Here is a 15,693-nt window from a genome sequence, read left to right on the forward strand (position 1 = left end):
TGATACATGTGATGAACCGTTAAGGTTAGTGGAACTACTGGTGGAGGGAGTTATGCACGTACCACAGGAAATGAGGCCACAGACAGGGCTGGGAAGGGGCTGCAGCCAGGGGAGGTTATGTCATTCTCACAGAACATGCTTGTCACGGCAGTAGCTGCATGCAAAGAGGCTAATCTTCTACGTTAGGTTAGCATGCAAGAACTCTAGGGTCAAACACAACTGCAACACAAAATCTCACAAATCTTTACAGTTTAGCACAATGAAAATACTGTAAAAACCTATAACCATAGCTAAGCACGTTCTCAGCCCTTTAAATCTTCCCTTCTTTTACATGGCAATGACATTTTTTCTTCAATATTATGACCAGAAAAACATTTGCCCATCAAATTATTTGTGTTTTGAATGCAGCAGTCTGGTACAACCTTCTTTTCTCTTCACAGTCAATTCTCCATGTCAGACATCAAGAGGCCATGGGCAATCTGGGCCAGCTGTTGTGCTACACTTGCACTTGGAAGTGCTACACGGTCAGCACATGGATATGTGTGGCTTTCATTAATGAAGACCACTCTACAGACTGAGACAACTGGAAAAAAGAACTACAAATTAAGCAACCAAATTGCTCGTGTTTTTTCCTTCCCTGTTAAGGGGTGCAAAACATGAAAGCATTTTATCAGGTACTCACACATTCTCTTATCACGAAAATTATCTCATTAATTAACAACCTCTGTTCAGGTACACCTCAAGCAGAAGTGCACTGAAACATAGCACTCAAATGCACTTCTTAGAAGAGGCTCTGTTGACCTCAGCCGAGTCTTAGTCCCCAGGTCTGACGTGGGTGTTTACTGCAGGTTTATTTAGCCTGCCTCCCTTGCCAGCAGGCAGCCACCTGGGCAGAACCCAGGGTGTTCAGAGCTCAACTCCACAGCTAAGGTCTTAAATGGTTAAAATCCAAAGGTCCCTCAAGAAAAAGGTCTTTTTGTAAACTTAAGGAAAGCAATTGACAAATTACAGGTAAGAGCCTGGTGGGCTTTTACCAGGTAAATTCTGTTGACAGAGTGACTTAAATGTTTTTGAAGAGCTTTAAAAATGCCAGTCCTCCTTTGTCCTTAAATCCTGAACGGGCCAAAGTCTTGTGGTTCTTGTGGTTCTCCCTTTTTTCTTGTTAGCATGCCCAGTTAAAGGGAATAAAGACTCTGCATTTAATCAAATCATGGGGAAAACTGGTTTTCAAATGAAAGTCCCTCTGTGCAGCAGACATATACAGTCCATTAGGTAGCAATAATGTGGTATGTCATTCCCCTCCTGGCTATACAAATTCCCATACACCAGCAGTCATACCAGAGCATGGAATAAAACCTTTACCTTGGCTTCTGATGCAATACCCCAATACGGATCTTAACGTGACATCCCAGTGCAGCTACTCTATGCCATCATTTTAATCCTTCTCAAGTCCTATCTTTTTTTTTTTTTACTCAACTGTTACACCTGAGCATTTCTATGGAAAAACAAAATAAACAAAACCAACAGAAACTTCACATTTTCATGAACTATCAAGAGTGATATAAACCCCTTCAAAATAATACTTTCACAGATCTATATGGGAAGGAAAGGAAACTTACAGAAGTTCTGTAAAAGATAAAAGATAAAGAAAAATAATGAAGAAAACAAGGAGAGCAAACAGTAAAAGACAGGTTGAAGATACTAGGAGATAGTTTTGGGAGTCACAGGTCAGCAAAGACTGAGAAGTGGAGTTCTAAGGACTGGAAGGAGAATGAGGACTGAGGCAGCAGGAAACCTCTGGGCCACTACAAAATTAGCCCAAACTTACTGACTCTAAAGGAGCCAAATAATCCACCTTGATCCTGAAAATAATTTAGTTGTAACTTTCATTAACACAGCCACTGCCATGGGGTGAAACACACCTGCCTGAAGAAAGGACACCTCCTCCAGCTTCCAGGAAGGGAGCATATCAGCTTCCCCCAAGCCCTTTCCCTGCAAAATGGATGTTAGCGCTTTGGGATGAACCTTCAAATCCCATCTCACCATCAGTCCTCTCTTCCCTCATTATGGACATCTGTGCACCCCTCTGGGACATGCTGGCAGCAGGATTTACAGGACCAGGGAGAAAACTAGTTTGGAAAATTACTTTTTATGTAGGAAAGTTTTCTACCCATAGAGATGAAGGTCTTTGAGATTTCACTTATCTTTTAAACCCCCACACTAACACAGAAAACTTACTTTATCTTTGCTATCTCTGCAGTCACCTTAATTTTGCATTTAGGAGACATTTTTCCAACAAATCAAGGATCTGAGGACTTTGAGAGCAGGTGAACAGGAAAGAGCAATTTCCTGAATTAGGACACTGAAGCAGCTAATTGAAATTCTTATCTGTAACAGTCATTATCCTTATTTCACATACAAAGATACTACAATGAATAATTAGAGTGTGACATTCACCTCACTTCACTTTGGAAAACATGAATCCCAGGATATTCACTGCACCAGTTCATGGCTTTCACACACACAGGAGTTTAAGAGAGGACTGAAGGAGGCATGGGGCCTGTGAGGGAGCAGGACACAGGGGGGTGATGGTGACCAGTGTCTTCTGCTATGGTTTCTGAATGAAATGACTGTTCTCATTGCCTTGGCACTGCAGGTGACTCGAGGCACTGCTAACTCGGGTGCTGCTTCAGTGGCACCATTGACCAAACATCCTCAAATTAGTCACAGATCCTCCATGGCTCTTCCCATTTGGAGGGATGGGATGGAGCTTCCCATGGGATGGGAAGGAGCTGTTTTTATCTGCATGACTCACATGATGTGTGGCCCACAAAGTAATTAATCATTATGCAAATGAAAGGATAAATTCTACTTGGAGGATGGAAAGACATTCCATGAAATCACAGCAGCAGCCCCAAGCAGGTGTTCTGAACAGCCTGCAGGAATACGACTCTGGGATCATTAGCAGCTTAGACAATACTCCTTTCTCCAGATCTGTCCATTTATTTGGATCATGAGAAAAGAACACAAAATATTGAGAAATGCCTTCCTGTCTTTCTCAGAAGAAGGATACTGTTGGGGACAGCACAGGATTTGGAAAACACCAGCTTGCAATACTGATTTTGAAGGGAACAGGAGGACTGCTCTTTTCTGTAGTAAAGGAAATATTGACAAAGATCTTTTCACTATTTTTGTTTCCTTTTTCATCAGGTACTTTTCTTCAGCTATTGCTTTTGAAAGCATTTCAGGCTAGCTCTGAATGTGCAGTTATGCACAAACCTGGGCTACAGGGGCTACAGGCTACATGTGGCACCAGGTGTTGAACAGAAAACCCAGCAAGCATTTGGGGCTATTCTAAAAGACAAAAGTCTCATCCTTGGGTCACATACTCATATTTGAAAGCCAAAACCACCAAAGAAAGTGACAAGTCAGGTGTTTTCTTCTATCTGTTACCTGTTGCAGGGGAAATGCCAAAAACTGTTTTCAACTGCGTAACTTCACAAGAGATGCATTTTCTAGGTAATTCCTCCTGAGACACCGTCTCCTCTCCCTCTCTAATGGCACACATTTCACTCAATGCTGGCTGACGTAAAATGCTGAAATTATTAAGTTTTGAATATAACATCTAGTAGTTCCCTTTACCATCAAGGTAATTTACCTGGGAGACCTCCTGCTCTCCCTCGATGTGCAAATACTCAAGCAAAACTTAAGAGGTAAAACAATACCGTGACCACCTCTTCCACGGTACTTGCCCAATTCCAGACGTCAGGGAGCAGGTGCCAACAGAAGTAACAAGCAGCTAATGTTCCAGGATGGATTTCTGGCACATCAGCTACTCTGCACTGCCTGTCCATGTTCTTGCTCCTGCCCTGTTTACACTGAGAGTGCGATAAAAGCTGGTATGTGGACAGGCAAGACTGGAGTTGTTTCTCCTTCTGTGACCTGGCTTTGTTTTATGAAGTTAAAAAACTCATTAAAAAATCAGCTCATCAGTGATTCCCTCAACCACCCAGATGCCTTTCGATTAGAAATCAACTTGGATAAAAAATCCAGGAAATTAGCATGTGGCTAATTTAACTCAGGTAGATCCATCCACATGTACAGGTGAAGCCTGGGAAGCACATTTAATGATGTATTTAAATGTATTTAACATTTAAAAAGCACTTTCAACATTAAACCAGATATTACTGTTGAGGGTATAGCAGAGCCAAATCTTTAAATAAACACTGCTACATGTTAATAAGAAATGCTCTTAAGATCTATGACTTTTTGGATTAGCATTTAGTGTAAACCCTTTAAGAACAACTGCTGATACTTACAGAAACCATGGTGGATCTGCTGTAAGGTGGAGAGAAGCCATATGAAAGGAGTTACAGGGTTACAGACCTGTTAGAGGTTTACAGTTAAGGGTGCCATCATATATTCAAGGTCCTCAAACCCCGAGGCTGCCCCGTCCTAGGAAGATCGCTCTTCCAGCTACGTAGCACAACGCAATAAACTGAACAAAGCTGCAGAAAAATGCGTTTGAAATTATACAGATTTAAATAACTATTTATGCAGGTTTAGAAACAGTGCTCTGGACAGGTAATTTAAAGTATAAAATATGTTTATTTAAATTATATACAGCAGCACATTTTGGTATACATTTTGAAATTTTGCATTCTGTCTGTACTCTATCAGCTTTGTAACATCAGTACAAACACAGCCTTCCATAGCCCCCACCCCCCCTCAATTTGCATTTTCTTGTGATGCTCATTGCCTAAAACAACTTTAAATGAATATTCATGTATGCAAAACATGCTCTTCCTCCCAAGCACTAGCAAAGATGCAAGAAAAAATACAGCAATGGAGTCCAAGTGTCTAATTTATGCCAGGAATTCAAAGCAATCCAGCTTTTCCAAAAAGCACGGGGGCTAGTACACAGAACAACAGTCATCTTTGGTCTGATACCCAAAAAGAGTTAAGACATGCAAACTTATCTTCTTTCCAGAACAGAGGAGGTAAGATTGTTTCAGAGATAAAAACATTCTTTCAGAATCATAGCAAACAAAAAATATAATGCAGTAAGCAAATGCAATTTTGAACAAAAATCTTCTTGGAAAAATAGATATTTTATACATTCGTATCTAGACAGTACTTAAGAGCAGACCTAAGCACACATTACAGTGTGTATTGACACTTTCTCTGGAAAAAATAAAAAAACCATGTGAGACATGGTGTGAAAGGCCTATCGTGGTGCAAAGTGCCTAGATGAAGTAAACATGTATATATTTTTTCCTTTCAGCAAACTAAGACCTTGTTAAAAACCTGTATGTTGCACTTTCTTCAAACTGTATATTGTTCTTCCAAAGTGCTTGGACTAAGCAGATTCACAGTGATCCTACTATATTTTGGAATGTGACCATATTAGAAATACACACAAAGTGGAATGAAAATATCTTTTCCATATTAAAAAAATAAGATTAGTTCATAGATTTTAATCATTCTGAAAGGAGTTTCAACATCAGTGTGGTTGATCTGATGAGTTCCTTCATGAAGTGTTAATGTACTTACTGCAGATTTAAGCAGAAGTAAGCATGTGCATAAGTTCATAAAGGTCCCATGCACATATGTACATTCAGGACATCTGTCATCTAGCCTAGAATAAAAAAATGCCTACAGAAATTCCTCAGTAGCAGTTATCCACACTAGAGGTATGATAGTCTGCATGGTCGATTTGTGAAGCTTTTAACCTGAGACACAGCAAAACAAAACCCACTCATGACTTCCTGTGGCCAGGTAGGTCAGCGAATAACTTAATACTTGCATCACTACCACGTACATACATTGCATTATGATGAGTTACCTATAAAGAAAAAGCTGTAAGAGTATTCCTAGGGTCTGGTGTCTTGTGCAAAGTGCATGTTTCTGTCCTGGGACTGGTCACATGGCATGCAACTTGTGCAGGCTTGAGATCCTGAACTTAGGATATTGTACAGTCATCTCTGGATCTACCTCTACCTTTTCTACTACCCTGCAAATCCTCCTTGCTTTCAGCCCTGTTAATGACAGCACTTTCCAAATCCTGTTCCAAAACATTTTCATCCTGTATTTTTTCCACTGAATTAGAATCTGATGCTTTGATTTCATCTTCCATCACATCAGCCTTCTCATCAGCATTCCACAATGCTTCTCCTTGCAAGCACCCTGTTTCTTCAGGCTCATCTTGTTTATGCTGCAAGCTGTCGTCTTTGGGCAAGGCATCTTTGGTTCCCATTTGGTCTGTTCCTTCTCCAGCTTTGTCTGTGTGGGCAGTTTTTCCAACAGCACCATTTGCTCCATCACCCTCTTCTTTCTGTGTTTGAGTTTTCTCTCCATCACATTTTTCATCAGATTCTAGTATTTGATTTGACTCTTCATCAAAATCAAATGCATCGCCGTCATCTTCCAGGCTTTCCTCTGCTTGATCCTCCAATTTAACTTGTTCACTAACTTCTTCATCCTGCTCAGCTTTCTGTGCCAGGGAATTATTTACACGTTCCTCAGAAGCAAGTTCCCCACCATGGTGGTCTGTAAGCTCTAATTCTTGCTCATTTTCTTTCAGTGTTTCTTTATCAGCTTTGTTTTCAGTAGTTACAGTAACGCCTACACTTGACTCCTCTTTAGATTCATCTTTCTCTTGTTTGACCACCTTCTGCACTTCACCTTCTAAAGGAATATTTTTCTCTGCTTCTGTACTACCTGCTGTTTCTTCACTACACTGAACTGTTTGAACTTCTACCTCTGGCTTTAAATCTTCTACCCATTCTGTACCACTTTCCTTTCCTTTCTCAGATTCATCCCCTGTTTCCAATTCTGACTCCTTAATTTTATCATCTGAAGGACTTGGGTCTAAACTGGTTTCCTGAGCCGTCACCTCTTTCACAACATCAGTGCCTGGCTGTGCCTGCTGCAGCACACTTCCTTCTACCTCAGGAATACAGCCCTCTGCCTCCACAGATGGCATATCTTGCTCCCCTGTGTCTGCAGAACCTGAACACTTCTTCAGCTCTTCCATAGATTCTTCCTCCTGTCTGTCCTTCTCAGCTGCAGCATTTTCAGGTTCAGTTTTATCTTGTGTACTTTGTTCCTCTGATGATGCTGAAGGACTGTCTCCTGATGAAACTGGCTGGGTGAATGCCTGATGTCCTCCACATTCCTTTTCAAGTGACTCTGCTGGGACACCCCTTTCACAGGACTCCATCCCCTCCACACCCACAGACTCAGTTTCCCTTGGCTGACCCTCAACTGCGTTCCCAACCTCATTTTCTTCTTCAGCTCCATCCCCTCCTGTTTCATCAGTTCTTCCATCGGTGCAGTCTTTGCTTTCAACAAGTTTTCCCTCCAAGACATCTGTAACCTTGTTTTCAGCACTTTCTTCTGAGTGCTGGAGTTCCTCTGGAGTGGAACTCTCCACATTTCCCTCTTCCCTAAGCAAGCCTCCCACTGCACCCTCTGGTAGCCCTGCCTGGTTAAAAACCAGCTCACTGCTCTCACTTGTACTGTTGGCTTCCTGACCCATTTCATTATCACTTAGGTCATGGCTAGTTTTAAGATCCTCTTGTTCTTCCTGCTTGGGTGCAGCTTCTCCCAGTTCCTGCTCTGTACCTAAGTCACAAAGCATTTCCTGAGAAGTCTCAGAAATCTGATGGCCTTGCAGAGAGCCCACCTCCGAGTTCTCGTCTGTCCCTGCACTCAAGTCACGGTTTTCAGCCTCCGTACTATCAGGCTGCTGGGCCAGTGTGCCTGTGGACTCTGTCACCCTTCTCAGATCATCTGTGTCACTACCATTGTTGGAAGAAGTGCTCCCTGACACAGGTTCTGTAAGGCTTTGAGCTTGCTCTGCAAACCTACTATCTGGGAGCATCACTGTTGACAGGGCGTCACGTTCTTCAACCATTTTTTCTGCCTTTGCATTTTCAGCAGCATGCAATGTCTGTACTTCCTGCTCCTCAGACTCCTCTTTGTGTTCCTCATGCTCAGTATTCTGCATGATTTCTCTTTTCCCCACATCCTCCAAAATCTCATTTTTCATCTCCACTTCATTGGCTTTGCCTAAAAGACCATTGAGAAAGTTGAAGGGACCACACCACAGCACTTACCTCCCCATTTAAAACCCGAAAGAGAGAATGAATCAAAGAACAGGTTAATAAGAGATCAGCTTTTGCCAATTACGTGAGGCAAAGCAGCAATTGAATTAGTAAGGGTCTGGAGGTTTTGATCAGTGAAACTCACCACTGCCCTCTCAAAGCAAGAAGTCTCTGGTGCTGGCTTGTGTTTTTGGAAAGGAGATTTATGCTCTTGCCTGTGTGAATTACAGCTTTCGTTGAGGAGGACAACTGTTTGAAGCAGTGCAATTTAACAGCAATACTTGCAGATGTACCTTTAAAGGTTGTATTTCCTCAGCAATATTCTCTACAACTTCAGTCCTGACACCCCTCTATGCATGCAGGGGTCTGATGCCATTACAATGAAGTCATGAAGGATTATTCAGTAATGTTTTACTTTTAATACCACAAACGGGCATCGTCATCAGTGTGCATGACAGACACTGAATGTAAAATCTGATTGGCAAGCAAATGGTTTGGCTGTTCAGCACTCCCAACACAGAGCAGAGCTCAGGTACTCTGTGCCCCTTACAGCCACCCAAAGGGATGGGGACTTCTGTGGTTTTTGGAAAGGTGTGGGGTTTTTTTGTTGTTGTAACAATTTTTCTTCCAACTTATATTTAGAAGCAACAGGTATTAAAACAATAGTGTTTGTGGTTAGTTAGCTTTTGGGTCTATGTTGTATCTATTTCCCCCCCAAAAAAAAACAAAAACAGAATTAGGAGATATAGAAAACATACTGCATTTAAAAATACACCCTTACCTCGGGTTTTGGTGTTCCATATTGTTTCCATACAGAAACTGAGTGAGGAAAAAGCAGCCAAAAGCTCAAAGCAAGAAAACTTGCACTTGGAACAGTTGGCTGCCTGATGCTATTTATGCATGTTCATTTAGAACAAAAAAACCCAACAAACCAAAAATATTACTTCCTTTCCTTACACTAGTACAATAGTTCTCTGAGTGGCCATTCATCACAACTGTGTAAGAAGATTTTTGCCAACCAGATTTCTCCTTCCTAATGCTATCCATGTCAATTATATTCTTTCAGTTAAATGTTAATGTAAGAAGTTAAAATGTTGAAGTATTAAATTAACTGCTCAATAGTACAGGATTACCAGGGACAAAGAATTCATCCTCTAATATGGTGTAATAGTGCCCAGCACTGTTGTTCAAGCAGACACTTCCAGTTCACAGGGATATAAACGAACCAACATACAAGTTCTTTATAGAAAACTAAAATGCTTTTTGTTTCCTTATCAGAATTATCCTGGGACAGCTTTCAAGTTCAGGGTTTAAATAGTAATGTGAATGGCTGCTACTTATCTGTAATGTACTGTTTGTACTCTCGTCCTTTGCCGCCTTGGAAGGGAAATGAAGTTTGCCCTTGCTGGAAACTGCACAACATACTGGGAGTGATAATCAATATTAAGCAGAAAAATGCATAGGAAGTGATTTAACAAGTAGCATGCTGCGTGATGTGTTAATTGTCCCACTAACAAATGCCCAAATTCAAGCAAAGATGGATGAATGAATGACAGACAGGCAGGAAGATCTGAAAGGACATAGAGCACTTACCTAGCATCCCCTCCCCTCCTGTCTTTAATGCCTGAGTTGTGCCTGGAACAGTTCTGGAAGAATCCAAGTGTCCTTCGTTATCAAGAATGTCTGATGTCTCCCCATTGGTGGCTACATCAGAGTCAGGGATTATTCCATGTTTCTGTAGAGAAGGGAAAGCAATGCTTTAGAGTCTGCTGCTCAGAAAGAGAGGGATTCTTAAGTGTTCTTGTCCGTGATACTCTGAATAAACAATTGCTTCAATCATTCCATTAAACATGGCTGGAAGTCAGGAAAGAGAACAGATATTGCAGTTCTCAGTTTAGCCATTCTGACAGGAAGCATGTGATCCCAGCTCTTTTTTTTTTTTTTAAACAAAAATCTGCAGCATAAAATGTTCCTCAGATCAGCATCTCCTACAAAAGCAAGTCCTTATTACTCTCGTCTACACTAAGAAGTCACAATCAATAGTAGGGGGAAAGACTTAATATAGAAAATTCCTGAAATGGCAACTTACAGGCAACATGACAATCAAGTTATTGCTACTGAGGTAGATTTAAATTTTCTGCCGGAATGTACAGGAGAAAAAGGTCAGCAGTTGATTGCAAATTTCTTTTATTCCTCTTGCATACCTTCAGTTGCTCCTTCAGCACAAGCACTTCATCTCTAAGGTCATCCCGCTCACTCCTTATGGAATCAAAGAAATCTTTCTGCCTCTCTAGCGCCTGAGTTCCCGACAGAGACAGAGGGCGAGGAGGTGTGAAGAAAGGAAGGTAGACAAGTAAAGGCCATGAAAAGCAAGTGCAAACAAGAATGAGCAGATTTAAGATATTCAGAGACTGATGGAAGGGGCATGGATGAAAAAAGGTCAAGTTTACAGATTACAGGACTGAGTTTACATACAGAGAGATAAACTTCAAATCCAAGAAATGCACAGCTTATTCAATAACCAGACATTCAGAGCCCAATCCTTCATTAGAGATCCTTCAAATGAGGATCCAAGTGTTATTCGTATCTGCTAGACAGGTTAATCCATACCTATATTACTTCAACATGCACACTGAACATATGTTAACTGAAGGGCATGGAAGCAGGTCCCCTGGATTTCAGGAGTCTTTTTATTCCATGGGTTACCATCCTGGGTGCAGTACGTTTCAATTAATTTGAAAGCTGCCACTATGTCATCCTTAGTCTGTGATGCACCATGTGCAAGTGCATATTTTGCCACTGACCCCCCCCCAATATTTCTATGTAAGTACAAATAGAACCATAAAAAAATTGGACCATTTTCAGTTTCAAGCTGATACGAATTATTGGACATCACAAGCACGGGCAAGCCGCCAGATTTCCTCCTCCTATATTCAGAAAGTCTTTCACAGTGCTCAGTTGGAAAAGAAAGCCAGGCTGTTCTTTAAGAGCGGGTTTCCATGTGGCTTTGACAAGGGGTGGTGGGAAGGGATAAGAAGCATGGGAGACTTTCATCCCAATAGCCTATAAATAGCTCTATTACCTCTTTATCCCACTCCAGTTTCTGCTCAGTCCACAGATTAAATCTGAATAAGCGAAAATTCAGTGCTGATGGAACTGCATTATAAATAGCACTTCCTTTCTCAATATGGCAAATGCAAATGGTGCAGCACAGCAAATAAACTACCCTTGGTCTGCAATCAGCCCAGCTGCTAGATTTTTCTTGGATTTTATGGCACTGGCCAAAGACAAAACTTGCTATTTGCTAGTCACACCAAGCAAAGGCACTAAGGAAGGTTTTATTCATGGGGTTTTACAGAAGCAGAATCAGGTGGAGAATGACACTCTGAAGACATTTCAGGAGTTGACAAGTCCTACCCCTATTTTTTTGTCTTTCCACTCTATTGTCTCCTGAAGGTCGGAAATTTCCCTGACATAGCTCTGCTGTTTCTGTTGCAGCTGCTGGATTTCCTGAGGGACAGGAGCAAAGCAAGAAGACAGAAAGCAGGTAACAGGTTAACAAAGAAGGTCAAGATTGCAGTGATGCCAAAGAAAGAAAAAAGTCAGGTGCTAAAGTAAAAAGAATATCTACATGCACAGCTTCTGACATCTCAACTGAACCTGTGCTCCTGAAGACAATCTTATTATCCACAAGATGACTTAATACAAGTTATACAGTTCTGTTATTTTCCTCTGCATCTCCACAAACAGCTGTCCAAAATATAATACTTGGGAAGAATGAGATAATGTTTAGGAAAGTACTGTTTCCATTAGTCACCTCCGAACCTGTTTGGCCTGAAACACTAATATTTCTTCAGGTGAGAAACTTGAGTAGGCAATAAAATTCTCCATGCCTCACCTTCTCTGCTCTTGGTGCTTACTGGGAATGTACCAAACAAAGAAGCCATTAAAAAAAAAAAGTTACTTACTGCAAGCATTTCTTCTCTTTGCTTCAAAGCCTCTTTGATTTCCATGAACTGAAACTGCAATATGCTATGAGCATGCTTCTCCCTCTCAAATTCCTACAAATAATGAAATATGCATGAAATTATTATTAATCAAAAATAGTTTCCCATAAAAAAGGGGGAAACAAGCCCAAACACAAAGGAAATGCTTACTGAAATGTAATTTTTGAATATCCCTCTAATCACAATCCCACAAGAGTACAATTTTTATCTCATTTGTCCTTTTTCCAAGATCAAATATAGAAGTGACAATCATCATTTAGCCCATTTCATAAGCTGAGCAGCAGGCTGGCAGTGAAGACCTTTTACACTCCAGTCCTACAGATTGAAAGGATGGGAATTTAACCCATTCTTTCCACATGGCCACATACTAAAAGTTAACCGGACTTATTAAAATAAAAAGAAAAAAACACACTGTATCTTCCAGGACCCATGTTTTGAGGTGCACTGTAGTGCCATAAGCTAAAAACAGCCAGTTCTGAAAAACTAACCCAAGCCCCAGTTTTATCATTTAACACCAAATCACTAGCTGTCAGATGCTGAATTCATGTAAAACTTAATTCAACACTTAACCACGGAGTTGCCTTAACTATTTGAACTGCACAACTCTCCCATGGCCTGTCTGGAGACACCTTTGTGTGTAACAATGCTCCAGAAGTCCCTACAGACAAACCCCCTGAACTCAAAGATGAAATATAAAATAGAGATGTGATAATACCAATATGGCCTTTACCATGTAAAACATTTCTTCCCTTTTTCAGAAATTGCTTTATAAGACAGAAACTTAGGGAAAATTCCCATTTGTAGGACACAAGTACATAATATGCTGCTATTCCACTTGCCTTAACAGTAATTAAAACAGTAACTTATTCAAAAATTTGAATAGTAATTTGGTTGCCTCCTCACAAAGGTCCCTGCCCACCTCCAAATATTCCCCTGTTATTTACCATGCCATACATATACATATACATACTTTACTTTTTTCTTCATATTGCCTCCTGGATTCTGCCAGCTGTTCTTCTAACTCTAGGAGTGCATCCTTCAGGGTGTCTACTTGGTACATAAAATTGGTTTTTTCATTGTCTAGTTGAGCATTTGACACCATAGCCTTTTTGTATTTCTCTTCAACTTCAGCTAGAGAGTCCTGAAAAGAATAACCAACCCCAGTCAGAGCCAGAAATAAAGGACACTTCACCAAGCAAGACCTCCAATGAGAAAAATAAAGTACCAAAACACAAGCATGCCAAGTCTGCCTATGGAAACCAGCACTATTCATGTACTGGAGGCTTCCCAGCTGTCCCAAGGTGAGGATAACCTCCTGTGTTCCCACTACACTGGTGACTACAAGCAAGGAGCCTTACCTCAGGACAGATAAAATCCTTCCTGTTCTGTGCTGCATCAGCTTCTGCCTTCCCAGTTTTCTTCCTTCTCCCTCCTCCCCCTGCCCCTGCACATTGGCAGCTCAAAGCAGCTGCTGAAGATGACAAATTGTGATTTTTTTTTTTAAAGGTAAACTGGCCTTGATTTAAGATCATTTCAGGAGATCTGAGGCCTTAAATTAAGGCAGTTTAACAGCCACTTCACACTAATTTAAAGGATCCTTGCAGTGTGGGAACTCCTAAATATACTGAGTCAGGCATTAGAATTAACTGTGAAAGAGAAAACTGCAGCTTTTGTGACCTGATGTATCATTTTCCATTAGGTTTCCCATATCACATCCCTTCTTTACAAATTTACTCTGTAAGATATAGTTCTCAGTATTTTGAAAACCCCTCCTCTTAACAGCCTGACCCGAATATAAGATACTGAGATATTTATAACAACAAATGATAGCAAAATAAAGATTAGCATAATTTTCCATGTTGTGCAGACAAACTTTGCACTATTTGATTTTAATACTGAAATAAAAGAGTTACATAAACAAAACAGAGTAAATGTGAAAACAAGGAGGACACACATGTCAACATTTTAGTTTACAGATCAAACAATTTCTCTTGGAACTTGTGTAATACTAATCATTTCAACTGAAGTACAGGTGAGTTTCATATACTTCCTTTTTCAGCCAGTAAGTGGAACTGAGGATGATAGTGGCAAAATCTGAATCATTTTAGTTTACATTTCTATTGACAAATGAGATGATTTGTCGCTCAGGACATGAATTTGTACAGTTCCAAACACTTAACTATGTTTAGGTGCACTTTCCACCCTGAGATGAGAAATACCAGGCACAGGAAAGCCACTAGGATTTGAAAACTATGGTAGGACCAAACCACATAAATGAGCTGGAAAGGAAGTATATGCAAGGAAGAAGTTAAGGAAGTTGCTGTTCCACACCTTTGGCATGCTACATTTTGGTTTCTTAGCATCAAGCAGTGCAGCTTAGGTGCAAATCACCCCAAAAGACAGTCTAAGGGACAGGAATTGAAAAACTACCTACATTTTTTACGCCATGTGATTATTTTGCTTATGCCAGCTACTCAGTGATCAGGGAAAAAAAGATTTTACAAGAAAAGGGCCCAAACCACTCCTCTTTCATTGTCAGCTCACTTAAGATGGCAGCATCTTCACCTGTCACAGCACTGAGCCACTGATGCAATCAGCAATTAATGCTGATAAATGTTGCATTAGATATCTATCTGCAAGACTGCCTTTTCCAAAAACAAAACCACAGCTCACATTGCTGCTCATTTATGAGGTGGGTTATACACAGACATAAAAGTTAGTTGTTGCACCAAAATCTGTTTATGGCTTCATGGAAGTGGCAAGAGCTTCAGCATTCATTCTTCACGTAACAAGCTCTATTACATAGAGTTTTGTTAGAAGGATTATTTAAGGGTGTCTTCTAAACCAAAATGACAGAAAAGAAACCAAAAAACAAACCAAAGAAAAGAAACCAAAATGACAGTCACCACCTCACATGACCTTAAAAAAATAAAAACATACAAGCTTTTAAACTCTTGCTTTTAATAGTATTGTAGGATATGAGTTCTAGTCAATCTTCCAATATTGGAAGGTTTCTTGGATTAGGAGACTATTAAAAAAAACCAACCCTAATAATTTTAATTTGGTAGTAAAATGATTACCTCCTCAAACCAGCAAAGACAACATGCAATGGCAATCAGCAGACTTTTCAGTTAACATTTGGAAGCATTTCTCACCACAATCAATCCAGGTCAGAACAGATACCTTTCCAGTTAATTAAACACTTTCCACACAGTTTCCAGCCTCTCCAGAAGAACAGCATGCAAGGTCAGCTCTAAGGCTCACACTGGGGCTCTGAATGCTTAGCCAGGGTTAATGATCACACTCTTGGTCTGCAGCAAACCAGTACCTTCAATTCTTTCAGTCCCTGCATGTATTTGCCTTCTACATCCTGAATCTGGTCCTTTAACTCATAGATATCCTGAGGGAAATGGTGAGAAAGGTGAATGACGCCACGGAAACTAACAGGTAGAAGCACAGCTGGTTGGGACAAGCAAGTATTCAAAGTTCTCCTTTATATATCTCTACCACACAGGTTAAGGGGGCTGATCCTAAGCTGAAGTCTTGCCAAACAACCAGATTTATTGGTTAGGAGTTTA

General features: G+C 40.6%; 1 protein-coding gene across 12 annotated transcripts in view; it reads right to left on the reverse strand.

Moving 5' to 3' along the window:
- The window catches only part of LRRFIP1 (LRR binding FLII interacting protein 1), a 111,964-nt gene that overhangs the window by 8,042 nt on the left and 88,229 nt on the right, over positions 1 to 15,693 (reverse strand). For 7 of the 12 annotated variants that reach the window (XM_032693935.1, XM_032693934.1, XM_032693932.1 and 4 more), the window contains 7 exons: positions 15,444 to 15,515; positions 13,086 to 13,256; positions 12,077 to 12,169; positions 11,526 to 11,618; positions 10,313 to 10,405; positions 9,702 to 9,843; positions 5,440 to 8,073 (listed from right to left, as the gene is read on the reverse strand). In XM_032693935.1, coding sequence (XP_032549826.1) covers positions 5,963 to 8,073; positions 9,702 to 9,843; positions 10,313 to 10,405; positions 11,526 to 11,618; positions 12,077 to 12,169; positions 13,086 to 13,256; positions 15,444 to 15,515 — 2,775 coding nt within the window. In that variant the 3' untranslated portion in view covers positions 5,440 to 5,962. Of the gene's footprint in view, positions 1 to 5,439; positions 8,074 to 9,701; positions 9,844 to 10,312; positions 10,406 to 11,525; positions 11,619 to 12,076; positions 12,170 to 13,085; positions 13,257 to 15,443; positions 15,516 to 15,693 lie in introns of those variants that run through there. The other 5 variants (XM_032693940.1, XM_032693939.1, XM_032693936.1 and 2 more) reach the window with 3 other exon arrangements.

The sequence above is a fragment of the Chiroxiphia lanceolata genome, chromosome 7 (assembly GCF_009829145.1).
Source record: "Chiroxiphia lanceolata isolate bChiLan1 chromosome 7, bChiLan1.pri, whole genome shotgun sequence".
Classification (NCBI taxonomy): Eukaryota; Metazoa; Chordata; class Aves; order Passeriformes; family Pipridae; genus Chiroxiphia; species Chiroxiphia lanceolata.